Below are 27122 nucleotides of genomic sequence, written 5' to 3'. Positions count from 1 at the left end.
CATGGGGAGAGCAACAATATCAACCAACCAGAGCTCCCAGGGTCTAACCACCAGCCTGGGAGCACATAGGGAGGGACCCATGGCTCCAGCTGTGTATGTAGGGGAGGATGGCCTTGTCGGGCATAGGTGGGAAAGGAGATCCTTTGTCCCATGAAGGCAGGACGCCTAGTGTGGGGGAATTTGAGGGTGGAGAAGTGGGAGGGGGGATAGGTGGGTGGGTACATCCTCATAGGATCAGGAAGAGGGGGGATGGGATAGGGGGTTTCTGGGTGGGAGGGATATGGGGTAAGGGGATAACATCTAAAATATAAATAAAATATCTAATAAAAATTAAAAAAAGAAAGAAAAAAAAAAGAGTTCAAGTTTACAAAATAGGTATAGTTTCATTCCATTAGTTTATAATAAAAATAAGCACTTATATGATGCCAAGATATGAGAGTTAGAAGGAAATACATCAAAATAGCAGAGATGGACTTTTTTTTTTTTTGAAAAAAAAAAAAAAAGACAAGATCATATAGTATTAGGTCATACAGGGCAAAATTAATCAAAAGAAATCATAAACCCTAAATCTCTAAGAGCAATGCAGATGCTCTCAAAGGGAAGGGAGATGGCTCAGATCAGTGTTTTTCAACAAAGGACTTTTCACCGAGCCCTGGTGCTCAAACCTTGGACAGGACCAAAATAGCAATACAATACAGGCAGAGGATCAGAGTGGTGCCCCAGAACTGGGAGAATAACATCAAGATTAACAAAATGAGCTCAGCCTGGCAAAAATGCTGAAGGATGCCCAAAGGACATCTGTGATGTAAGACATCAGCAACTTGAAGAAGAGAAATTGATCCATTGCAAATGATGAGGCATGTTTTCATGTCCTCTACTCTGGAGAGTTGGCTCCATGGTTAACAACAATTATGTTCCTGCAAAGGACCCATGTTTGATTCCCAGCACCCACACAGTGACTTATAACCATCTATAACTCGAGTCCAAGGGGATCCATGGTCATATCTGACCTTTAAAGGCACAAGGCACATACATGAAAGCCAATACACTCATACATATAATAAAAAACAACTTAAAAAAAAACTGCTTTCTCCTTATAGAAAAAATACTTAAAACAGGAAGAGATAATATTGCTTTCTGAAAATATGACACTGTTCTAAGTGAATCCAGTGATGACTGATGGGGCAGGCACACTGTTGTTATGGTAGCGGCTCCGGTAGTGGTATATTTACTGCAAAGAGACATGAGGACATGAAATAGGTGTTAGGATTAGAGCCAGACAATAACCAAGGCAGTAGGTCAGGAGGAGGTCCCATTGTGAGTGACCTCTCCTGGGGAAGTGACACATCTGCAGAGAACCATCTAGTGTCTATGTCCTGGTTATATTGCTTCTTTGACAGGGAGATCACCGAGTTTATCTTCCATTCACCATTTTTTTCAGATTTTCACTACAATTCTTGGGAGCAATACAGTCAAAAAGTCTTCTCCCTAATATCACATATCCATCTGTTCAGTTCTCTCTATGGTGTGAGGCAAGTCTTACTTCAGGGTCAAAATGCAGTCAATGGAGTATTATTTGAAAAACAGAATCCAGGGCCTAGCGTATTAGAGGTTAATATAAAAACAAGATAGTTGCATTTGATTAGGTTTTGACACAGTAGGCTGTTGCTCTGCCCTCTCCAAGTTCCCCCTCCCTCATGCTTTTCTGTTGGTGTTAGCTCTCACTTCTGGATGCAAGCCTCCTTAAAGCATTTTTCATACAGTTGCTCTAGTGTTGTGAACTCCTCAGAGTTGCTTGTCTTGAAAGGATTTTACTGCTTTTGTATTTCTGCGGGATGGTCTTGAGTGAGGCTTCCTTGTAGCTGTTCTATTTCGGAGCTTGGAATGCACCTCTCTACTTCGTCCTGCCCTGCACTGCCTCTGCTTGGAAATCTTTAGTTTAATATGTCCACCCCTAGAACTTTTGTCTCGTACATTTGACAGTTTGACTATAATATGCATACTGGAGTTCCTTCTTTCACTTGCCTTGCAGTAGCTTGTTGCTGTAACGACTGTGGGTGCAGTATATGCCATGGTATAATCAATGGTATATCATACAAATGTATCTATACATTTATAAACCATGGTATAGGTCATGGTATAATCTATAATAGGAAAGACCTATTGTGTCTGGGGCCATTTGAGATAGGGGATATTGGCCAGGTGTGGTGACATAGTATGGTATTTTCTATTGGGTAATAGAGATTTCTTTAGGTACTCTTGACAGCAGCTCTGCTGGTAGTAAGGGCATCTGGCACTACTGGCATCCTTAGCAGAAGTGACAGATCCTAAAGCTCTTGCCCTGCAGACAAGTGTGTGGTCAGATGCTGCACTGGAGAGGTGGTCATACACACTTCTGACTGCAGTGTGGTCAGGCGAGGTGAGGTTGAGTGGCAGGCTGTGTGATTGCTCTGTACTGGTCGTTTTCACTCTTTTGGAGAAATGTTGAGAACTCCTGACATTTTGGATATTCTGTTCTATTGTTCCTAAAGTACTATTCAATGGTAGGTACTATACCAGCATTGATTAAATACTGTTCTGCTACAAGTATCAACTGATATTGTGGGATTTTAACAGCAGATTTTGGACCATGAATCCCGACTTCCCTATTTGTGGTCAGGGTATCCTTGAGTTTCAATTTTTGCAAGCTTCAATTTTTTTTTCATATGTAAAATGGGGATAAATAGTTCCTGTCTCATAAAAGCAGTGAGTGTGAAGTTGGTATAAAAGTTTTGACAATGAATGAAACAGGGCTTAGAGATAGGCCTAGGTCAGCCAACATTTCCCCTGTACATTTCACGGTTTGTTATATTAACAGTGTGCTCTTGGTTTACTTTTGGAGGTCTTTATCTTCTGTATCATCATTTTTGAGCAGCTCAGTTAAAACAGTCTGAACTACTCAGATGAAGATGGCCAAGTGGCTCCACTTCTGAATCATCCTGGATGCCAAGCAGGGCCTTCTAAGGTTAAGTCAGGGTTCTGTGTGAATTAACCACTGCTAGAGAGTGCAACTACCACAAGCTGGCTGGTCTGAATTACACCACTTCCTTGATGGGAAAGGAATGAATCCCTGTTCTAATTTACATCACATTTCCTGGAGGAATCTTTTAAAAGATTTACCTAATTTATGTGTATGAGTGTGTACCTGCATGAGTTTATGTGCACCACATGCATGCAAGTGCTCTTGGGGCCCACAAGAGAGCACTGGATCCCCTGGAGCAGTTTTGAGCTGTCTGATGTAGGTGCGGGGGACTGAATTCTCAACCTCTGCAAGAGTAGTAAACATTCTTAGCCACTGAACCATTTCAAGTCCCCTGGTCCAGTCTTCTTACAATGATGATTCTGACTTAGCATGGAGCATGGGACCTGGATTCTGCATTTGTAGACTTGTTTCCTGCATCATTTTCATGGTTTCACTTAAAAGTCTAATGATAAACACACTAAAACTGCTCATCAAAACTCCAAGACACAAAACCAGAGGCATGTTTGCAAAATTATTTATTTACATTTTAAGCTCACATTAAACTCTGGGATAGAATGACTAAAATGAAATTATAAAACCAATATAAACATATTTACATTAATCTTGAGCAGAAAACAATTCTGGTGTTAACTCAAGTTAATCTTGGTTTGCTTTTGGGTTTTACTTGACTTTTTGTTTGTTTTTTGTTTTGTTTTTGACCAATATTCCTTTAAGTCATGTTATGGTAATGTTCTCACAATGAAAATAAACTTATCTTACATCATGCTATTAAATAGCTGTTCAGATGCCTGAAACTGAGTCTTCACAGTGCTAAGATGTTCAAATGGGGGCAGCCATGATCTCTTGACTGACTTTCCAGTGAGTGCTTTGGTTCTTAAGCTTTGACCTGGTTTTTGGCTTTGCTTAATGACTCACTGGGATGCTATACAATTGCAGGCAATCCACTCAGAACAGAACCTGATTAACACTGTATTCAGAATTCTGTGACTAAGAATGCCTTTAAAAGATGCTGACAGCAGCAGTGTGCTCTCTTTTTCTTTACTCAGCGAAGTAAAGGGGGAATTCACAAATTTATTTTCCACACATTAAAAAAATATTTCCCATGAAGCCTTAGCTTTTTTTTTTAAAAAAAAAGTTTTTCAAATGTTTCTCCTGCCCTGAATATTGACTTATTACTGAAACACTAGACCTGTAAGATGTCTTCCTATACCTTAAAGTTTATGATTTCATGATCTGTTTATATAAAACATGCTGATAGTCAAATATACAAACAGCACATTGCAGTTTCAAGGAGGTATTTACATTTACAATGGCTTAGCTGGAATTAGAGTTTTTGAAAAGCAAATGAAAATACTGTGGTTCATCCTAAGCCACATGGACTTCTCTCCCCTCACAGACTTACTTTAAGAGTAAAGACCTTTAGATAAAATAAATCCTTTCTCCCCTTAGGGGAAACAACAGAGTAAGGCTTTAAAAACTAGAAGACAGAAAACAGGGCAATAGAGACCAGTGCTAAAAAAAAAAAAAAAAAAGAAAAGAAAAGAAAAGAAAAGTAGCTATGGTCATAAAATACCTAACTTGCGATTTTGGAAAGAGCCACTGGAAAGAAACTCCGAGAGTCGAATCTGCACATAATTCTAGGATTTTACATTTGATGCTTTTAAAACTTTAAGCTATATTCTTTTTTTAAAAAGATTCTATTTATTTATTTTATGCACATGAGTACACTGTAGCTGTCTTCAGACACACCAGATGAGGGCATTGGATCCCATTGCAGGTGGTTGTGAGCCACCATGTGGTTGCTGGGAATTGAACTCAGGACCTCTGGGAGAACAGTCAGTGTTCTTAACCACTGAGCCATCTCTCCAGTCCCTTTAAGCTACATTCTACACGGGCAGTTAAACTCCCACTCTAAAAGTCTTCTGAAAAATAAACTGCTGCATGAATGTATAAATTTGAGATATCTATAGACATTTCTCATATTGATCTTCCCCCCTATCTAGTTAGTGGGATACAGCAAGAAATTAACATTTTACTAAAGTAGCATTTTGATTTTGGGTGAGATAATTCTAAATGAGCTCTAACACTTTTCAAAAAATCATATTTACAGTCATTGTACAGCACTTTATGTACACATAAATACACATTTATAAGAAACACTAACCTACACTTTTCATAAAATAAAATTAAGAAGCACAACAAACATGGCCTCATGCCAGCCAACTGTTGGAGAAATGTGCTTACTGTTCAGTTCCAGTGAAATTAACCTTCAGAATCCGAAGCATCTCACAGAAGTACTTCATATAGACTTAGTTTACCTCTCATCTTAGCCTAGGCCTACCCACAATTTTCTGCTAAAGTTAATACCATATGTAGCTGAGTGGGAAGATTTAGAGGAGGCATAATACCAGAGGCCAAAGATTTGATGTATAATTATAGGGAAGGATTAATTCTTTCCCCAGTAGGAGATCAGAACTTTCTGATACGAACAGTAGTGCAAAACCAGTGTGAGATACTGGAGCACAGACAGTGTGCTGTGTCACACTTGGTAGAGAGAGCTCTGGGCTGGAGGCACTGGATAGTTAGGCCCTAAAGAATTCCAAAGAGTCATGATGGAAATGGCTCAAGATTTCCTCATATCATGTGACTTCTCAGCCAATCTGACTTGTCTTGTGTCTCTTCCCATACATAATGGTTTACTTTTCTCTTGTATCTCTTATAAAATGAAACACTCTGATTTCTCTCCTTTACCCCTGATAGCATGCCAATGTTCTCCACAGAATGAGATTCATAAGTTCAGATATGAAGTATCAAAAGGTCAGAAGCATGGAAATCTTGACCTGTATTAAACAAACAGTAAAAACTCTTTGTAAGTAAGAGAGAGAGGTGTTTAACTCTACAGTCAAGGCCTTTTCAGATAATTAAGTGCACTAAAACATAGAAGTAAAAAAGTCTATGGCTGTTAATATATAAGACAAATAAGGTTGTATGGTTTACAGATCTCTAGTTCTTTGAGAGGCCAGGCAGCAAGTAGTTCAGGAAGACAGTTCAAAAATCGTTCCCTGAGCTTTTGATGCAAACTCAAAGGTATGTCCATGAACTCCAGGGCTTGGGAGAGATGAAACTCCTGCATCATGCTCCACGGGTGGCTGTTTACTCCAAAGTGTTCTGTCTGTCCATGGTCTCCCTAAAGTTCAGTAATGTTAAGAGTGCAGTTTTATCAATTTGTTTAGAAGACAAGGTCCCAAACAAAAGCTTTAGGGGGAAGAGAAAGGGCTGTTTAAAGAAAGTAAAGCTTTATTCCTATTTAAGAGTGCAGCTGGGTAAGTTAGTTCTGAATCTGCTATACAGCAAGAGTAACAAGACCTGGCATCAGAAGTCAGAGTTTTACAGAACTTGGACTTCTCTGACCTTGGTTGCTACCTACTGGCCTTCTCTGAACAGAACTGCAGTCAGCCAATTAATTCAAAAAGACTAAAGTACTGTAAGCAGAATGAGTTCAATACTTAAGTGTTAAAAAAAAAGATAATAATATAATAACCACTCTAGTTAGATATCAAACTTAAAAGGAACCTGGATTGCATACACAGATAATATCAATTTAAAAACATTAAAAACTGGGATTTTAAGGTTCTTAAGTTAATTTCATTCTTGGTAGCTATCTAGAACATACTTTAAAAGTTCAGTGCTTATGAGTAGTTTAAATAGTGAAATTTAAATAGTGATTTGTGGAATCCCAGTAAGCACCCATTTGGAGCCTCCAATTCCATTGCTGGCAGACTTCGGGTAGGCTTGATTTTAAGCCATTGAAAGTTTTTGAGTTAGAGGGTTCAGAGAACCTACTAACACATTCCAATAGTGTCAGTAAAGTGCACAAATGCAAGCACATCCTTTGGTATGCATCCTTTGGGATGGCTATGACCTCAGAGGAGGCATAGAAGTCAGTGGTGCTGGTGCCAGGTTCCTGACGATGGTACTGAGGCTGGCGATCTTCTCTTCTAGGATAAAATTCTTTTTCTCTGCTGTCTTCTGTCGCTGTTCAGTCATCTCCAGAGCTTTCAACAATTGGGCGTTTTCAACATACAAATCCTTCACCATGGCATCTGTTTTTGTATTCTTGCAGAGCTAGGACAGAACCAGAAACATCTTGATTCCATTTGTGTCCACTACTCCCAATTTAAAACATAGGAGAAGTTACTTAACAATGGCAAATCAGTTCTGCTAGCTGTGTACTTTGTATCAGTAACTTTTACCAGTATATATGCAAACAGAAATGTGGACTTATTTTGCTTGTATTCCCAAATATCAAGTCTGATGCTAAAGCCATATTACAAAACAAAGGGTGGATTATTTTTTAAGGGCTCCAAAATGAATTTTCCCACCTAAATATGTGCTATTCCTTTATCCATTTTTTAAAAATACCAAAATACTTGTCCAACATAGCATTTTTGAGATGTCAACTGCATTAACATCCACTCTTAACAGACGTGCTTCACCATTCAAAACTACAACCTATAATATTTATAAACATAACAAGATAGTTCAACAGGTAGCTCAGGAATTATTTTGGCAATTGCTTCCCTTAACTCCATTTTCCTCTCTTCTCTACCAACCCTTCCCCCAAAAGTATGCCCCCTCTTATGGTTGGAGTCTGGCGTCTACATTGAAAAGGCACATTTGTTAGCCAACCTTGCTACCTTAACTCTTGCTCCTGTTCCTGCCTTCAATCTCCCTCTCACATCTTATGCTCATCATTTTTATAGCAGACTCAAGCAGGTAACAGAATAACAAGTGGCTACAGAGTGGCTGATTTACCACCATTTCCAGGATCATAATAATTTAGGCAACTGGCAGGTATAGTACACCTCAGAACTTACTTGTGACTGAAATGCCATAACTCACCATTCCTTCTTTCCCTCACTCCCTTTTCTTTCAATTAAGACATTTTAATGACCCTTAATTTCCTAGAGAACCAGATTCAAACTACTAGGCATAGAAATAAATGCTTTCTCCTTGGCTGACTCTCCTCTCTTTTCTAGTCTTTTCTCTTAGGACAGCATGAGCTAGCAGTGGCTTGCATTTATAGATGCCCACACTTGGTGTGTTTTCCCCATTCTTTGAAGTTACTGCAGCCTAGACTGCCTCCCTACATCTCTCCACCCTGCTTTCTAGAATTGCTTTAAGAGGGCTTCAGGAAGCTCTCTTTAGGCTTCTAGATCTTATGTGATCCCATAGAGTTATCTCTTGTTTATTTTTAAAGCTTCTATCTGGAAAAATTCTTGGCATCTTCTAGGCATGCTAGAATTTACATTTCACATGCTCAGGAGCTTCACTTTGTTCACAGCTGCGTTTCTAGTTCCCAGAACAGGATGTGACACATAGAAACTTGTGCAGACTGTAAGAACACACAAAAGGCTGCCTGAACAAATGCTCACAAATGGGTTTTTCCTCCCCTCTCCTCTGTTTAAGATACGGAGCAAAGGAAAGTTTCTTCATGCATCTGTTCTTGCATGCATTTGCATTCAGACCTCTCTCCTGTGATTGATGTTCTTAGGTTTTGTGTATCTAGAAAATCAGGGTTAGCAAATTCTGCTTTGTACCAGTTTGTTTCAGTCTCAGTTTTCTGGGGGAGTTTCTTGCCCACATTTTTCTTTTTCTTTTTTCTTTTTTTCTTTTGCATACACAGGCAATTTTAAACAGCGTGGTCATGTCTGTAATTAGCAGGTGAAAAGATCGAGTTGTTTAATGATCTAGAATTGGGAGTTCAGACCCTATTCAAAGCATATCCTTTTGGAGCCTGGTGATAGTAATAAGATATTTAAAATATGTATTTGTTTGCTTCATCATTTAATGTGTGTGGGGCCATGTGTATATACATGTGTGGAAGTCAAAAGACAACTTCTGGGAATTGGTTCTCTCATTCTACTGCCTGGGTTCCAGTATTGAACTCAGGTTGTCGGGCTTGGTGGCAATACCTTTACCTGCCAAGGCATTCCATCTGTCCAAGGTACTTTTTGAGGTTTCCACAGACTATTGGGAACAGGAAAGCCAACATTACATTTATTACCCAATTTTAAAAAACAAATGTATCATTTTCTGTTTACTTAGAGATGTGTATTTCATATCTTGGATTAAAAAAAAAATCTGTATTTGGTATTTGTATTTGAACTTCATTAGGAACACTTTGGATAAGAGCCACTGTTAGCAAATATACATTTATAAAATTGTAGACAATTTTATAAGGCCTCAATTGAGTTTTGAAAAAAAATTATGGAATGCAGAATTCTTATTTTGGGGCTTATATGAAAGTGATTCCTAAGTTTTCTAGACATCTCTAGTAGAATTAACTTTTATTAATAACACAAATTAACAGCAATAAAAGGATGCAAAATCTGGAGTTAAGACTGGAACACTGGGGCTAGAGAGATAGCTCAGCTAATAAAGTGTGTGCCTTGCAAGTACGGGGACCTGAGTTTGATTCCCACATGGTAGAATGAAAAAAAAAATCCCCATATAAAGAGCTGGGTACAGTGAGTGGTGTGCAGAAGGAATCCCTGTGCTGAGGAAGAGACAGGCCTAGCCTAATCAGAGAGACCCAGGTTCTCTAAAAGAACAGTGGATAGCTCCCAAGGACCAACACCTGTGCACACAAACACAAACACCCTGCATACCCATACAAACTGAAATGCCAAGACAGACAGAAGTGACAGAGGCTTACTTGTTCTTTGAGCTGATTCACTTTTTCTTGAAGAAGCCTTTTCACCAGCTTTAGTTTTTGTTCAACTTCTATCATTCGTTCTTCCATGAGATTTACAAGGTGTTCCTGGCTTCCCTAAGGAGAAGAGGGAGAAAGAAGTGTATTATCATTTGAAAAATCATGCCAACTAGAGGTACTAGTAGTGACTCTCCCCATAAGACACTTAGAAAAGGACAGTCAATGCTTTCCTTCATAGCCAGAGGATGGGTTTCTAATGTAATGGGAGTTCTGGGCACTGCACACGTTGACAATACCTTAGAAAAGTAGCACTATCATAGAAAAATCCAGGAAAAAACAAGGCTCTTACCTTGGTTCATCATTCCCTGATATCAATACTTAAAACCCTAACTGAAACCCATGTGCACTTTCAACACAGTGGCTATTCAAAGTAAATTAAAGCCGGGGACCAACCTTCCACTGTGATTTGTGTCTTTGTGATCCTGTGGGCCTCTGAACATTACAAACACTGGGTTGGTTATTTGGGGTCACCTAATGTTTCCAGTCAGCTGCAACACACACCTCTCATTTTCTTTTGAAATGACTGGTGCCCATTCAAGGGTTAGTTTTGTCTTCTTCATACTGAATTTCTTCCTGCCAGTTATCCTACTTATATGATTCCCAGTGACTTGTCAATGTGAAACAATTGACTAGATTGTGAATGTGAAACATCTGACTAGAGGATGCATTTATCATCAGAGCAGGTTAGAAGCGAAAACATCTTCTCACAGATATTCAAACCCAGATAAAACCACAGGACAGAAAGAAGCATGGCCTTTCCTCTCCTCCTCATACAACAAGGGTGAGAGTTGAGGAAGCAAAATGACCTTGAGAGAGATGACACTGCTCATACCATTGCGCTTATAAAAATGCTCACACCAGGAATTTCACATTTTAGGAGGTACTTCAAGTCCTTAAGATTATTATTATCAATTATTATTGTGGTTCAGGTATTAATGATTTGGGTGATAGATTAGTATTTTTTAAAAGGGGTATTTTGAAAAGAATGGAAGATGCTCAGATGTGAGCTGAAACCAGGTGACTGATTTGAAGACAAAAAGTTGTATTTAGTATAAGCTTAATATACAAAGTAAACTTCAATACATAGGACCATGGAAGTCTGGCCTTTTAAAAAAGGCCTATATTTTAAAAGATATAATGACTTTTTAATGTTTATGCATAATGAATAATGCTTGCTTCAGAAAACAAAACAGAAAGCCACCATGGCAATTAATTCAACAGACACTGAGTGCTACAAAGGAGAAGGCAGAAGAAAAACAAAGAAGACAGTTATACATTTAAATTTTATTTTATTGTTGAATCAAAATTTCCCTTTTTTTCTGTCAAAAAGTATGATACATCATACAAAACAGTATAAATAACCCTGATTTTCTTCAAATTCCATATATAAAAGTAGTACCTTTTTAAAAAAATAATTACAACATATGGAATGAGAAAATATATAGAATATATCCTTTTAAGAATCTTAAATCCACTCTTTAAACCATATAAATAAGCTGATTTGTAGCAATCTGAAGTTTGTGACTGATTCACAAAGGCTACATAAATAAGAGACAATACCGTGAAGGCTTTAACAGCGAAGGTAACAGTCAAATAATTTAAAAGAGCACTTGATTCCAACATGTCCCAGCTTGTATCTGTGTGTGGTGTGCATGTGTGTACATGTGTGCATGTGTGCATTTGAGACTCTGTCATGGTAACAAATGCCATCAACAGCAGCCCAGTTTTCAGAGGTGCCCAATCCTTCTGTAGGAATCTGCATGCACTGCTCGCTGCTCCGGTAGCAAGGCCTAGAGAAAGGAGGCAAGTGGGACACTTCACCCTGGTGACAAGATTACAGCTTATTTTTAGGGGAGTCTAAGTTCACACACTTGTAATACAAACACATTCTTAGAAGCACACACAGTCACACTACACGTGCAAGCAAAGCAACACAAAGGCAGAGGAAACTCCTCCCTCTGTTCACAGGCACCGTGCAGATTTGTATAAAGCGCAGTATCCTTAAAATTAGAGTCAGCTCAGCAACGAGAAAAAGGAAAAGCCTAGAAGCCATTCTCCTGTGCAACAAACAGGCTCTTTTCTGGCTGAAGGATTTTTTTCTTAATCGTTTCTGTCTAATACTGGAGTTATTGGCACAGAAATTTGTTCAATTCTCAAATATTGATGGGCAGATTAGGAAAAGCATACTTTAAAAACAACGCGTCTGGCAGAGCAGTGAGTACATCTTTGCCACATCACTAGGAGAGCCTTAAGAACAGAGGCCAAGGCTTCAGATTTCAACTACACAATGAAGAACTGAAGCTTCCCTTTCATGCTGAACCATAGCCACTTCTCTTATAAACTGTCCCCTTAATTCTGGGGAGGAGAGCAGGTCTGTGGCCAGCTGGAACACAGCTTTAGCAGTTCATCCTAGCAGTCTTCATCTTAGAAGCTGACTCTAATATTGGGAGGTGAAAATGGTACAGAGAAAGCTGCTAAAACATGGAGTTTTAAGGCACATAAAGACTTGAAGGTTTTGTTAAGAAGAATGAGTGGACAGCACGGCACGGCACGGCACGGCACGGCACGGCACGGCACGGCACGGCACGAGACAGCACAGCTATCTACCAATAAGAAGAGAAAGCAGAGTGGACTGTGGAGCATGCTAAGCTAATGTGACTTGCAAAGCTCCTCTGAGGGGGTTAAGAAACTGGAAAACTCCTTATCAGATATTAACTGGCCCTCAGTACTTCTAAACTAGAAAGAACTGACTTAGCTATAAACAAAGGAGACATTTTAATTTTTATTTCTCATTAGTAAGTATATGGGTAAGAACAAATTTAGGAAAAATGAAGATTATGGACTAAGGAGAAACAACTATTTGAACTTAAGTAGTTTTTCAAATCTGATTCTTTCAAGTACTGAGTGAAATATAACTAGAAACACAGCACTAAGGGACTGCACACTTTACATCATCAGTTATAAAGAACCCCCTGTGACTTCTCAGACCTTGGCAGGCCACACTGCACAGGAGAACTGAGATTCCTACTCCAGGATTGAGTTTGTGACAAGACAGTTGGGCCAACTCTGTACAATACACAAGTAACCTTCATCCTCTGTCAGGTGCAAGTGTGCAAAGGAGGCCCAGCATATGGAATTGCCTGACTTACAAGCAGAGAGCTTGGAAGGAAACTGTAAAACCAAAGCAAGTGCTGGCACTGCGGTTCCGTGGACTGTACTCAGGAAAGGCAGAACAATGGTGGGAGATGGAGTTCCTCATCCCCAACTTAGGACTGGTTTATTTTTCAAACAAAGGCAAAGTGGATGGGATGATGTGAGTTTCCCCATGGAGAAGAACACTCTGTACCTGTGGTGTGTTGGTTTCGGAGGTCCTGTTGTCAAGCTCCTCCTGCAGGTGCTGGCTTCTCTTTTCTGCCTGCAGCAGCTGCTGTTGAAGCTGCAGAAATTGCTCCCTGGACACCATCGGACAGGCTTGCTGCTGGAGCAACTGCAGATCCCAGTGAGACGACGGGCTATGCGTCACAGTGGACCTCAGGGGCTGCATCTGAGGGACAAGGACAAAGCTTGGTCAGTGGAGGGCCTTCTGCCAAGGAAGGTGCCAAGCAGGGAGCACTGAGCCCAGGATCCCTTCATGGCCACATAGTCTCTGATCACTTAAACAGGACAAAGCCGGTGAAGTGTGTGGGAAGAGCCCTTTTGTTGCCTCTTGGAGATAATAAATTAAGGCTTTCTTAAACATTTTAAGACATGAAAAAATAGACCTTCCTGTCTCCTGAGAGACTATAAAGTCATGAGGTCTATGATATACACAGCATATCTTAAGTGTATCTATGCTTTTATATTCTAGAACATTCAACTACCTTTCCTCCTTTCATTGAAAGTGAGACAGGAGCTGGGAAGATGAAGGGAGTACTTTTGCTTTAAGCTTTTCTCATTTTCTTTACCATCATGAAGATCTGTAAAGAAATCTCCATGAAATCCATAATCCATTGGCTATATATCTTCTGACCCCAAATTGACATTTAAGATTATTGTACCTAAAATTATTTCAATCTATCTTAGTTTATCTATTGGAAGTTATATCCTTAAATAGCAACAAGACAGGCAAATGTGGGGCATCAGGTCATTGCCCAGACCACCCAGAACTGAACTAAAAGTACTGTTGAAAATGGAAACAATATTATCAACATGCCAATGAAATTTAAGGAATGGAAAGGAATGTATTTTAACTGAAAGAACATGCTACTTTTCATCTGTCAACACATTCAGCAGACACAGGGCCCAATGGAAGGCATGCAATACACACGAGCAGGAACTGAACTCAAGAGGAAGCACCTCCAGGCCTATGGGAAGGGATAGGGACCTCTCAACTCAACTATAATGAAATGTTAGGAAGTTTCAGAGCCACTATCCATTTGTTTTTAATTCTAAGTCTCTGAGGTCATTATCCATTTTGAAATAGTAGTAGTAGCAGTGGTAGTTGTAGATATGAAAATATTACATTACTTATAATAAAGAACATGGCAGATTATGAACCCACAGGTTTCTAACAGTGGCACACACTTTTCTTCAAAATGTCTTAAATATTGAGGAAAACCCTTAAGTAAATAGATACATTCTGCATTAAAGCAAAGTGAGAAATGAATACTGGCTCTTGTCCACGTACGTATGGACTGTCATAATGAACATAAATGACTGCACGGACACAATGTCGAGACGTTCTCATGCTGTGACGGTTCACTGAAAGAATGCTCTACCTTCACACACTAGCTCGGGCACAGAAGTATGCCCCGCTCTGCTACTTCCAACCACTGAGCTCTAGGGTAGAGGTTAGCCACAGACAAAAGAAAAACAAAACAAAACAAAAATTACAGGAGCTACTGGAAAAGTAAGAAAAGTACAAATTACAAAAAGAAAGAACAGGATATTGTGTACATACACACAACAAGGTCACCTTTGCTGCATGTCAGCTTACAGTAAAGGACCTTACAAACTGCAGTTCTGCAGTGGTATCCTCACTGGCTGTAATCTGGTTGGCTGTGAACTGGTGAGGTTTACCCATACCCAGATCCAGTAAGCACAGAACCTGGGGTTAGATCCGGTGCTGAATGGCCACTCAGAAGAAAAGCATTTTTCTTCAACCCTCTAAACTGAGCTGTCAAATGATCCAGCAAAGAACAGCTAAAGTAGTGTTTGAACCTTTCTTTGAGTGTTCAAAATAAATTGCTTACTTAATATTCAACTACATATGGCTGAAAATGCCCAGGAACAGGAGTCAGTTTCAGGCCAGAATTGTTCCATTTTTCAGCTTAATTTGTAATCTTTAATTACACCGGAGTGGGTATGTGTTCACGTGTGACCCTTAAACTAGTTTGTAGAGATGAAGTAGACTTCTTCCAAGGAAGTATGTGCATCAGGTAAGAATCATCTAGAAAGATTTTCTCAAAGTTTCTGACCCCAAAGATGTGGACACAGGAACACTTCCTTGCCTGCACATCATACCTCAGCCCCACCCGTGGGAAAACTGCCAGAGAGGAAGGAATGTGTGGATCCCTCAGGTGAGTACAAAAGACAGCGAAAGCGTCTGTACACCACCCACTACAATCATACTGCAACCTGACTTGACCAGGCTGGTGGGAAGAGTGGTTACCGCTTAGGGTTAGAGCTGAGAGTGATGAAAGGTTTCAGAAACAATGGACTTGATGGAAGAAAGCCATTGGATTATAAACGTAAAGATGGGTAAAGTTGCAAAGTTGTTCTATACATGTATGTCCCCAAGGTTTAAGAAATAAAACCACACCCCAAGTTCAACTGTATAATTTAAACCTGTCAACTGTACAGGTTGTGAATTATCTCAGAAGAGCTGTCAGAAGTCCAGTCTGGAATGAGATGTGGTGATGAGTGCCAAAAGCACTCGGGAGACTAAAAAGCCAAGGAATGGTAAGTTCAAGGGCAGCCTGAGCTACATGGCTCAGAAAAGCAAAGAAGGAAAAATAAATCCAGTCTGTATAACTATAGAATTGGTAACTCAGTCTTACTTCCTAATGGGAGTTTCATTAAAATAGTATATAAAATGTTCTTTTCCGTGTTTAAATTTATGCTCTTTTCTTATTCAGTTCCAGTACCAAGAACATTCATTTTCCTTATCAGCAAATATTTACTACTAGGGAAAAAGAATGGCAGGAAATGGCTGATGCCTGTTAATAATAGAAATGAGCCTGGAAGAAGGGAGATTCCCAGGCTAGGGCAAAGAGGTGAAGCCCCAGCTTACTGGTAGAGCATGTGGACCAAGTCCAGCAGTGAATAGCATATACACCCTGTCACCCTTCAGGTTCTTACCAGAGCTCAGCTTCAGACATCTTACTCATTAGAGCCTCTTAACTATTTCATATCTACATCAAAGCACAGGCTGAACTCACAGTTCTGAATCCACTTATGGAGATTTCACCAATCTTCCCATTAGTGGATAAATCAGAGAACATAAAATTGTCAGAAACCTCAGTGGTCATTTAAATGTCATTGTGATACCTTTGCCAAATTTCACATTATTTTAAAGCTAAGCATTAAAGCCACCTTGCCATATATCCAGCTTTATAAGGAAAATACTTTGCCAGGCATGGTGGAACATGCCTTTGATCCCAGCACTTGGGAGGCAGAGGCAGGCAGATCTCTGAGTTCTAGGCCAGCCTGGTTGGTCTACAGAGTGAGTTCCAGGACAGCCAGGGCTACACAGAGAAACCTTGCCTCAAAAAACAAAAATAAAATTAAACAAACAGAAAATACTTTGAAACCTTCCTTCCTATAATCCTGCCTTGAAAAAAACAAAAAAAAAACAAAAAATGTGTGTACACAGTATTTTAAGAAGATAGCAAGATACATTCTATGTGTATTTCCTTATACAGCTTTTATAGTTCATTTTATGTTAGATTAATTTTTCATCTACCCACAGCAAAACATCTCTGTCAAGTCTTCACTTTCTGAGGGCTATGCGTTTGTTCATTTCCTATAATGGTACAAAGCACCCTGGTTGCCAGGGCTCAGTGTACACACATTGGTCAGTTTTCCAAGTCAGCTTAACATTTGTCAGTAGTACCTTTATCAAGGTACCGCTGAGTTACAAATGTAGCCATAAGCCATGGACACTGCTTTTTGATCACTAAGAATCCAACCCAAGGTTTCACACATGCAAGGGAAGTTCTGTCTGTGTAAGAAGGCAGTGCCTGGGCTGGAGAGCCTGCTCAGCAAGAGCCCTGACTGCTCTTCCATAGATCAGAGTTCAATTCCCAGCAACCACATGGTGGCTCACAACCATCTGTAATGGGATCCAATGCCCTCTTCTGGTGTGTCTGAAGACAGCAACAGTCTGTAAATAAGTAAATAAATCCTTTTTTTTTTTTTTTTTTTTGAAAAGAAAAAAGATGGCAGTTCCTGAAACCTAAATGCAGATGCTCATCTGGACAGGTAGTCAGAGAGTGATTACATCATCAAACAGTGCTGGAGAGGATACATTGGAAAACTGTTACATATATACCAATGACAAGAGAGCGCTGGACCCCTCAGGCAGAGTCCCTGTGATCCACATTTATTGGCGTATACAGGTCTTTACATTTGGGGTTAAGGTTATTCTTCATTCTGCAAAGCAGCACAGACACCTATGACTGTAAGTAACTAAGCAAACTTGTCTGTTCATTTTGGGAAGATAGACCAAAAAATCAAGCCTGACAATTAGACTTTCCCAGCAGGAATTCAATGCCATGCCTGGTCTCTCTTGATAAGAGGCTTGTAGGTATTCTCCACAGTTTAGATAATTTACTAACCTCCATTAGCTTTTCATCCAGTCTCACCTGTTTCTTCTTCAGACCTTCATTTTCCAGATGGACTGTTTCTAATTCTCGATCAAGGGAATTCATCTGACTGACCTGTAAAAAAAGAAAAAACAAAACAAAACAAAACAAAAAAAACTAAAATAATAATTTTAAAAAAACTTTTAAAAAACGAGTTGTTCTCTTTTATTTTGATAAATTTGCATTAGAAACCTTTAGTCTTGGAAGAAAGCCAAGATAATTCTGCAAAGAAAACCAACAAACAATAATTAAGTGCATATCAGTGCACAGCTGGCATTTAAGCAATCTGGATTTAACCACCATGTCTCACAAAGACCAGATTTTTCTAAGGCAGCTGGCTTTAAACTTCTCTGCCACCCACTGTAAGAAATACACATTGCCCTACAGCAAAGCGGCTGAGCCCCCAAGTGCCTGTACGCACATCCATTCCAAATGCATACTTACTTGGAAAAACCACTTAAGAAAACACAGCCCCTCCCCCTGCGTCAGCACCGCCTGGCTTGCTTCACTTACAACCTCATACCTTTTCTCACTCCCGATGCCTGTTTCCCATTAGGGTTTTATTAATAATCTCCATTTTTCAGAGACTTCCTCTTTGCTCTAACCCACTTAACTTCATAAATACGAGTGAAGATAAAAACCAAGCGCTTTTCTTTATGGATTTCTAAGTAAATTCTTTCTATTCAGATGCATATTTCTTTCCAAATACTTATCAAACATTAACTGGGAGATAAGGAATTTTCCAATTTCTTAATCCCTTCAGAGGAGCTTTGCAAGTCACACTAGCTTGGCACACCCCATGGTCCACTTTGCTTTCTCCTCTAAGAAGATAGCTGTGTGTGCCGTCTGTGCCCTGCCGTGCTGTCCACTTCTGTCACTCATTCTTAACAAAACCTTCAAACTTCAAAAAGTCATTTTTTTGTTGTTTGTTTTTTTGTTGTTTGTTTCGCTTTTGGTATTGCTTTTAAAACCTAGGTTTTAGAGGCTAGAGAGATTGCTAAGTGGTTAGTAGCACATACTGATCTTCTAGATATCCTGAGTTCCTAGAAACCATGTTGTGTGGCTTACAACAGCTAATAACTCCAGCTCCAGAGGATCTGACACTCTCTTTTGGTCTCTACACTCATGTGCACATACCCACATACAAACATGCAACTTAAAATGAATTCTTTTAAGGTGATATATGTGTGTGTGTGTGTGTGAGAGAGAGAGAGAGAGAGAGAGAGAGAGAGAGAGAGAGAGAGAGAGAGAGAGAGAACTTTCTCCTAAACGCTTAAATTGTTCTTGTTTTTTAAAAACTCTTTACTCAATAAAAAGAACGATGATACTGTTTTGACAAGATTATGAAGGCATCAAAGGATCTAAGGAAGGCTCAAAGCCTGCCACTCTTGACAAGAAGCAGACACTGGGGATACACTGGTCAGAACATAGGTACATTGTTATACCTGAGAAACCCACCTTCCTACTAGTAGGAGGTCGTTCTTTCTGAGACTGTTCACACTCTCTCTTTAAGGTCAATTTTTCTTGTTCTATGGGCTTCACAGTACATGATTGATTGAGTTGTTTTTGGTGTTTGGTGGGAAGAAGGTTGGATTCCAGTTGACAGACCTAGTAAGAACAAGGAAGAAATGCTTATATAACAAGCCAGCCAGGAAAACAAATGGCAAACGGAATGTTTTATTTACTACTTGGGTTTCATGATATTAAAAAGCACTTATTTAGCTGGTCAGGGTGGTAGGGGGCTGAGGTCTCAGTTACCAGGGAGACTGAGGCAGGGGATCATTAGAGTCCCTAAGTTCAAATCAACCTGGGCAACATAGCAAAACCTAGACTCTCAATTCTGAAGCCTATTTTTTGTTTAAAATTATTTCTAAACATCCTTTCTAGATAAACCTGGTTGAGCATACAAACTCAACATTAATGGCATGTTGAGGAGATTTCTCTGTCAGCTAGGTCTCCAGGAGCCCAGAGGGAGTGTGAAGGAGAGCTGCTGAACAAATAGGACAGCAGTCTTGGGTTCTGTGGCTCTGTCGTGGGCAGAACATTTAGAGGTGGCTGAGGCTGACTCCAGAAGAGACTGCTGTTGGACCCATGCATCTGCATCTGCCAGTCCCACGAGGACAGGGGCCACAGCTGTCCTATCCCCACTGTAGATCCAGTCACAGCAGGTTCTTCTGCACACAGTAGGTGTTCTCAAGGAAAATTCATGCTGCTTGGAATTCCACAGCAAACGTGTTGAGACACAGGTTAAGTAAACATGTGTCAGCTGCGTGGTTATCAGAAACTTTAAAAATTATTCTGGCCTTGAAATGCTAAGTCTCTACAAAGCACCAAATTTTCTCTTACAAAGAGTTAGCCTGACCCTTAAGATCTGAGTCTGATTTTGCCATTTTGTTGTTATTGGTCTGGGCAGCTAACCAGTCTGAATGAGGAATATATGGATATCATAATTTCTACCAGTTGGTACTTTTAATGTGAAGGTTGAAGTCACAGATGTATTTTAATATACAATGCTTATATAAAAATAGTTTAAATAGCCGGGCGGTGGTGGCGCATGCCTTTAATCCCAGCACTTGGGAGGCAGAGGCAGGTGGATTTCTGAGTTCGAGGCCAGCCTGGTCTACAGAGTGAGTTCCAGGACAGCCAGGACTACATGGAGAAACCCTGTCTCGAAAAACCAAAAAAAAAAAAAAAAAAAAAAAAAAAAAAAAGAAAAGAAAAAAAAAGTTTAAATATATAAATATATTTATATATTAGTAAATAAAAACTTATTCATCTCAAAATAAGTCTGCCATCACAAGGTACTCAAATCTACCCAGCAGCTCATTTTCATGTCTAAGTGGTCACTTCCAACATGCAGCTTTCAAGTTACCTTCTCCCAGGAGTGTGTGAGGTCTGCTTGGGTGTTCTGTACCACAGTCTGGAGTCTCTTGCTTTCTTGACAAAGCAGCTCTGGTTCCTCATTCATCAGATGGTCCAGTTTGTCCCAGGAGAGCCCTTTCTGCTGGCTCTGGAACCCTGAGAGATGGGGAGCTGTTTCTGAGGCCCAGTCCTGAACAGAGAATTGGAGCATTAAAACTTACTAGTGAACACTTTTCAAGCTTATGTGCATATACATAGGAAGAAAATGATACTCCTGGATTTTGATTTTTTTTAAAAAGGTTCAAGATGATCACTGGTAAAGTAGCCCAGCTGACTTCAATAGAAAGTCTGATGGATGGGTTCTGACAAGGTCTGCAAAGGATTCAAGTGTCAAGAAGTTGGTGGTTTCAAAGTTGCGCCCTTCTTGGGAAGCCAGCCCTCTTTGAACCTAGATAACACTCTTGATTCAACGGAAGACACAGAGAACTCAGAAGCACTGCATGCTTCCACAGGCTGACCCTACCCGGCTTTCACACAGGCAAGCTTGCTCCATTTTAGACTCCAAAGTACTTATTGTCCTTGCAATTGAGGCTTGAATTCAAGAATATACTTTTACGGTACCCAAGAGACTTTTTTTTAATCCTAAAAAAAAATAATGTTAGAAAATTTAAAAAGGTAGCAGAGTTAGATAAGCATCTGCCTTTTAAGTCAAACATGAAAAAGAAAGAAAAGTTTAAAAGGTTTGAGGGAAAATGTCAGACCCTTGGTATTTTTAAAATTGAAAATCCTACCTTATTTTAAATATTATCCACCAAGAGATAAAATAACCGAATCATGGGCTAGTTCTTTTATTATAGAATAAAAATTTAACATCTACTGGACATGCAGGATGCTACTAACAATTTGTGAGAGAACACTAAGCAGCTCTGTAATATTTAAAATGAGATATGTTTTTAACAGCAGGAAGGGCAGCCAGCTATTTTTTAAGCAGCTTTTCCTATACTTTCTGTTAACACAGAGGCAAGCCAATTGGCAGTGGTGACTCATAAGTCATTGCCATTGTCTTACACTAGAGGTTTCCTTTTCTGCACTTTTACTTTTTTTTTTTCGCCCCCCTGTAGATGGGTGTTCCTAGCTTAATTTCTCTTAATGTTTTTCTTGGCTGGTTTCCCATTCATGCTCTTGTTTAAAGTTTGAGAATGCTTTTGTTTTAGTATTATAAATCTCAGCTCAGCTATGTTTTTTTTTTTTTTTTTTTTTAACTTCTTTGGTCTAAAAAAAAAATACCTTTTGTACCATTATAATTCCATTTATATGTGGTTCAGAAGCAAACATCCCTGACCTATAGTGGCAGAGAATACAAAACCAGGTCCCTGGGGTTATCAACTGGAGGGGACAATATAGACAGAAATGTTTTACTATTTGGTCCAGTAGTGGCTATACAAACAAACAAACAAACAAACAAACAAAACTATATATAAAACCAGTCCAACTAAATAGACTAAAATAATTTATAGTATAATTACAAAGAAAGGGGTAACCTTGTCAATGGCATTTTGAAGCTGTCTGTGTAATGTCATCACTTCCTGCTTTAGAGCCTCCTTTTCCTGTTGAGTCACTTGGAGGTCTGATTCAATCTGGGCCATTTGAAGGTTTACATTCTGTAGGATATCTTCTAAATTCTGAACCTGTGTGTTGAGAACAATCGTATATGGTGACACAAACAACCATGGTCTTACCTCTTGCATATCCAGGAAAGGATAAACAAAGGAATACCAAGGCCCCTTCTGATATAATTTGCTATATCCAGTTCTCTTTCCAGCAATTCAGTGGAAATTCAGAATGCTACATTATTTACAGTTAAGTTATATTTAGGAAAAAGACAAAACCTTTTTGGAGCCAGGTACTGCTGATATGGGCATCCACCAGACTGTCAGGAGCTGGGGAACAGAACTGAGGAATGGCTGGTGCCATTGCCAACCAGACTTGCACTGAGTCTTGAGAAACTACATTTGAGTCTTTAGTGTTAACTTGTGAAGGACCTCTTGGTTGAAAATAATAGTTTATATCTGCAGAATTCTACTTTACACTAGTATCTAAAATGTATCTCAATTCAATTTAAGTTTGTAAAAGGCAGGTTGATATCTTGGTCTTTCAGCATTAGAGGGCATGGACTTGCTTTAGAAGTCCTGTCCTACATTAGGAACAAGCCTCTCAAAGCACTGTCCTTAATAAGGAAGTACTGCAGGGTTAATGGGCTTCAATGGATACAGTATTTTTTTTTTTAATTGTTTTGCAATATTGTAAAGATGTGTCAAATGATGTCCCATGGGATTATTTTGAGGCTCCTTGAGCCAGTCTCATCTTGAACACTCTTTCTACTGGGCCTTTCTTTGGAAGGTAAAAATACTAGAAAATACTAATTATGGAGATACAGCAAGAACTGTCTACTTGCCTTTTCCTGGGATACGGCCAGCTGTGACTTCAGGCTCTGGCTCTGCTCTTCCCAGGCCTCCTGTTCCTGCTTCATTGTAGCAATTCTGTGCTCTAAGAGGCTTGACTCAGCCAACTGTTCCAAATAGGACACAAAAGGTAGGAGAACATTTGTACAAGTAAGACTGTGTTTTCCATCACTTCCATAGAGAACCCCCCCATCTACCTTATGGAGAAGGCCAGTCAGGGGTAGGGGGAAGTGTATCTCACTATCATCAAGAACCAGTCTACCTGCCTTAAGGAGAAGGCCAGTGTGGGGAATTGGGGTGGGGTGAAAATTTCCTGGGTCTGTCCTACTTAATGTCATGCCTCTCTTCTTTGCTGGGTTTCCCCTTTTATGTCCCCCTCCCCTCAGCATATCCTATTTTGAGAACAGGAAATGGACTGAAAGGTAATTGGAAATCTCAAGACTGTATTTTAACACAAAAATAAGGCAGGAGGAGCAAGGAAAGCAACATCTTTGTATTGTTCATGAAGGTATAATAAAAAAATAGTGTTTGTCTATGATAGATTTCAGAGGATAAAAGCCATATTTCTATCATGTAATACAGTGATTTATTATTATTATTATATGGAATAGCATCATGATATAGTGAGACAAAGTCATGATCTCAATGTCACTAGTCTAGGGTCACACAACTCTATCTATAACCTTGGTCTAATATAGGAAGTCCAGGGGCCATAGCCTGTAGGGGAATGCCCACTGTGGCACAAACTGACAATGAAGGGACACTATTGTCTCTACTACCTTATCTGCACAGCTCTTTAACTCCTCACTGAGAACTTCTTTCTCCTTCAGCAGTTTTTCGTTGTAGCTTAGAATGCTAGACATTTTTTGCTGGAAGTCAGAGAGGTCAGGACATCTGTGCAGCTGTAAGAGATTAAACAAATGAGCCGTCACCTCCCTGCTATGTGTATGCTATAAACTTGAAAAGGAGGTATTTGTAAACAAGGCTCTTGCGTGGCCCTGAAATCTTCCCGTCTGGAAATATTTCAAAGGACATATAAACTCTAGAAGCCTAGAATTAACTTCAACTAACTGTTCTTAACTAGCTTCTGACGGTTCCCTAGCTGACTACTGAAATGTCTGCTTAGACCTAAAGATGCAGGCAGATGCTGCTAAATCATGGTCCTAGCTTTCAATCTTACTGTCCCAGTTACACGACACAGTGCTCTCCTGTCCTCAGTTTAACTTCTGCACGGTACATGTTACATTTTTTTTATCATGCTTTTGGGTATTCAAACTATTTTTCAAACTACTTCAGTCAAGACCATAGCTCGGCTGAGCATGGTAATCCCATGCTAGGGTGTTGGGGATGGATTTAGAGCAGCAGTTCTCAAGCTGCGGGTCGTAACTCCTTTGGCAAACCTGTATCTCCAAAATGTTTATATTATGATTCATAACAGTAGCCAAATTACAGTTATGAAGTAGCAACAGAATAATTTTATGGTTCACCATGACATGAAGAACTGTATTAAAGGGTTGTAGCATTAGGAAGGCTGAGAACCACTGATTTAGCATATCAGTAGCTCAAGGCCAGCCATGAGCTACACACATAGTTGTTTCTAGTTAAACTAGGGCTTTATAATACCCTGTCTCTAAAAAGAAAAAAGAGTTACATGGCATGTTTGTACATGTCTATAATCTTAGCACTCAGGAGGCTGAGGCAGGAAGACTGGAAGTTTGAGGATAGACCAGACTACACATCAAGATCTTGTTTCCAAAACAAAAACAAACTAGGGGGTTGGTATTTCTCACATACAAACATCAGCATGTGGTCAAGTAAAGGCTATGCCTTCCCCTGGGAAGAAACCCAATGGACTACCAGTTGGAGTGGACATGCTGGCTTCCTTCTCTCAGCTCACAGCAAAGGCAAACCAGGCTGCGTCTGGTCTTTTCGGCATCCACGTTGGTCCCAGTGTCACGCTGGATACTTTGTTGCACAGGTCTTTCTGTACATTGCAGGATGCTTCACAGCATGTCTGGCTTTATCTGCTACACTTAGTAATACTGTCTCCCCAAATTGTGAAAACCAAAAATGCCCTGGTGTTGGGGAGCAGTGCTCACCCCAACCTAGTCAGAAACCACTCCTAAGAGCCAATGGTTTCCCATGCCCTTTAATCCTTCCGGGCCTTTATCCATGTTTTAATAAGAGCATTCCTGTTTGCCTTTCACATGTTCAATCCTCTGTAACCATTATGATATAGCCATCTCCCTATCTGAAGGCCTCCCACATAACACTGGAATTAGCTATGACAAAATAGATTTTACAGGTCGGAGCTTGTTTTCAACTGATAGCAGCAAATCCAACATACCCCATAAGCCTGAACAAGTTAGAAGTATATATAGAAAAACGTCCTTCAAGTATCTGCACATCAATGTAATATGGGGCCATTTCCTTAACCCAGTACCTGGCCTCCTTAACTCTCTAACGCCTATAATGTTTGATACCACTTTGGGTATCTATCAGGGAACTTTCTGTGGACGCTATTCATGCTTCTTTTTGGCGTGATATGTAATAAATATAAAGTGTTTCCAGAGCCCTAAATCACATCATACAGAGTGGCATGCTTTCTGGGTCTGAGCTGCAGGGCAGCAAGGATGGACTGGCTACCTAACTGCACCTTACTTTAAATTCCTTGTGACAGAACGACTTCCTACCATGTGCACATAGGGACTTGTAGCTATTTCTATTTACACTAATAGTTTGGAAAAGTATGTAATAAAATGTGCCAAGTGATGCCCTCCTCAGTTGCTTTTCTCCATGTGTGCTCTTTTTCTTGTGCTCTGTAGCTGAGCAAAGCCTCACAGTATGCACATGAATTAGGCATTATCACTGATAGGGTGAGCAAGCAATGCCTTCAAAGCTACAGTGGAGATGGGACACTCTAAATGATATTTACATTATAATTAATTATAGCAATGGCTCGGAGACACTCTCACCTCACAGAAAGACTGTGAACCTTAGCTTCTGGCATGCTATATGGCACAAATGGAGTTTCTACTTGTGTCAGAAAAGATACACTCTGCACTACAGTGCCTGGCATAGAAAGTCTTATAAAATACTTGTTTGGTACCAGTCCTGAGTGAAGCATTACCACAGACACAAGTGCTCTGAGGTCTTATACCATTACTAGGTAAGGGAGTCAGTTAGAGATCAGCTCAAACAACAGTGATGGTTGAGGTGTAGTGCGAGCCTAGTCACACCTGAGCTGCTACAGCATTTGGGAAAAGGCACTTGATGCTTACAGGCCAAACAGATACAGGAAGGAACATTTTATAATGTGATAACACAAATAGGAAAGTAATCAAAGGGTGGGCAAATGAATGGAACAACAAAATTCTATTATAAAATGAGACTGGTGCAATGTGAACCTTCTTACACAAGATAAAAATAAAGAAGATTGGAAAATATCCCATCCATAGTTTTTTGAGGTAGATCCTGTTTTATATTTAAAATTAAGGACATAGGCTTCTAAAAACCAAACTTTTTTTTTCTTTTTTCTTTTTTCTTTCTTTCTTTCTTTCTTTCTTTCTTTCTTTCTTTCTTTTTTTTTTTTTTTTTTTTTTTTTTTTTTGACAGGGCCTCACTAGGTAGCCTGTACTGATCTTGAACTCACAATCCTCCTGCCTCAGTTTCCTGGATGCTGGGAGCACAAGCAGGCAACCTCATACCCATACTGAGCTCTATATGTTAAACTTGTAAATGTGAGAGAGTGTGATCTGAGGATGCTGGAGAACATGTTCTCTTAGGAGGTGCCTCCTCCCACCTGCCACAGGGAAAAGATACAGGTGGGACCAACTTCATTTGGGTCTCCAGAAATCAGAGAACAGTTCTAGAATTCATGAGCCAGAAAGTCACCCTCTTATCAGCCAAACTATTGATACTTTTTCATCTGGCCTGGAGAAATTAGAACAACAAATATTTGAACCTGAAATGATTAGGAATCATAGTAACAGAAGTTTAGAGTCTACCATACAAATAAGCTGTTTCACTAGGGAATTAGTAACAACATGCAACTCAAGTCATCAACTTGTAGCAATAAACTGGTCTAGCATCCATGGTGCAGAGGGTATTTGGTGGCTGCAGAGAAGCCACATCAGGTGGTGCTGCACCTGACTCCA

At 39.8% G+C, this 27122-nt stretch overlaps 1 protein-coding gene across 14 annotated transcripts in view; it reads right to left on the bottom strand.

Moving 5' to 3' along the window:
* Window positions 1–3522: 3522 nt before the first annotated feature.
* The window catches only part of Nin (ninein), a 100473-nt gene continuing 76873 nt past the window's right edge, over window positions 3523–27122 (bottom strand). For 7 of the 14 annotated variants that reach the window (XM_076941802.1, XM_076941797.1, XM_076941799.1 and 4 more), the window contains 9 exons: window positions 23745–23867; window positions 22959–23072; window positions 22045–22191; window positions 20514–20693; window positions 19100–19249; window positions 17615–17716; window positions 13144–13341; window positions 9741–9854; window positions 3523–7147 (listed from right to left, as the gene is read on the bottom strand). In XM_076941802.1, coding sequence (XP_076797917.1) covers window positions 6938–7147; window positions 9741–9854; window positions 13144–13341; window positions 17615–17716; window positions 19100–19249; window positions 20514–20693; window positions 22045–22191; window positions 22959–23072; window positions 23745–23867 — 1338 coding nt within the window. In that variant the 3' untranslated portion in view covers window positions 3523–6937. Of the gene's footprint in view, window positions 7148–9740; window positions 9855–11314; window positions 11588–13143; window positions 13342–14554; window positions 14616–17614; window positions 17717–19099; window positions 19250–20513; window positions 20694–22044; window positions 22192–22958; window positions 23073–23744; window positions 23868–27122 lie in introns of those variants that run through there. The other 7 variants (XM_076941804.1, XM_076941805.1, XM_076941807.1 and 4 more) reach the window with 5 other exon arrangements.

The sequence above is a fragment of the Arvicanthis niloticus genome, chromosome 11 (assembly GCF_011762505.2).
Source record: "Arvicanthis niloticus isolate mArvNil1 chromosome 11, mArvNil1.pat.X, whole genome shotgun sequence".
NCBI classification, from domain to species: domain Eukaryota; kingdom Metazoa; phylum Chordata; class Mammalia; order Rodentia; family Muridae; genus Arvicanthis; species Arvicanthis niloticus.
This window is presented reverse-complemented; position numbering and strand designations above follow the sequence as displayed.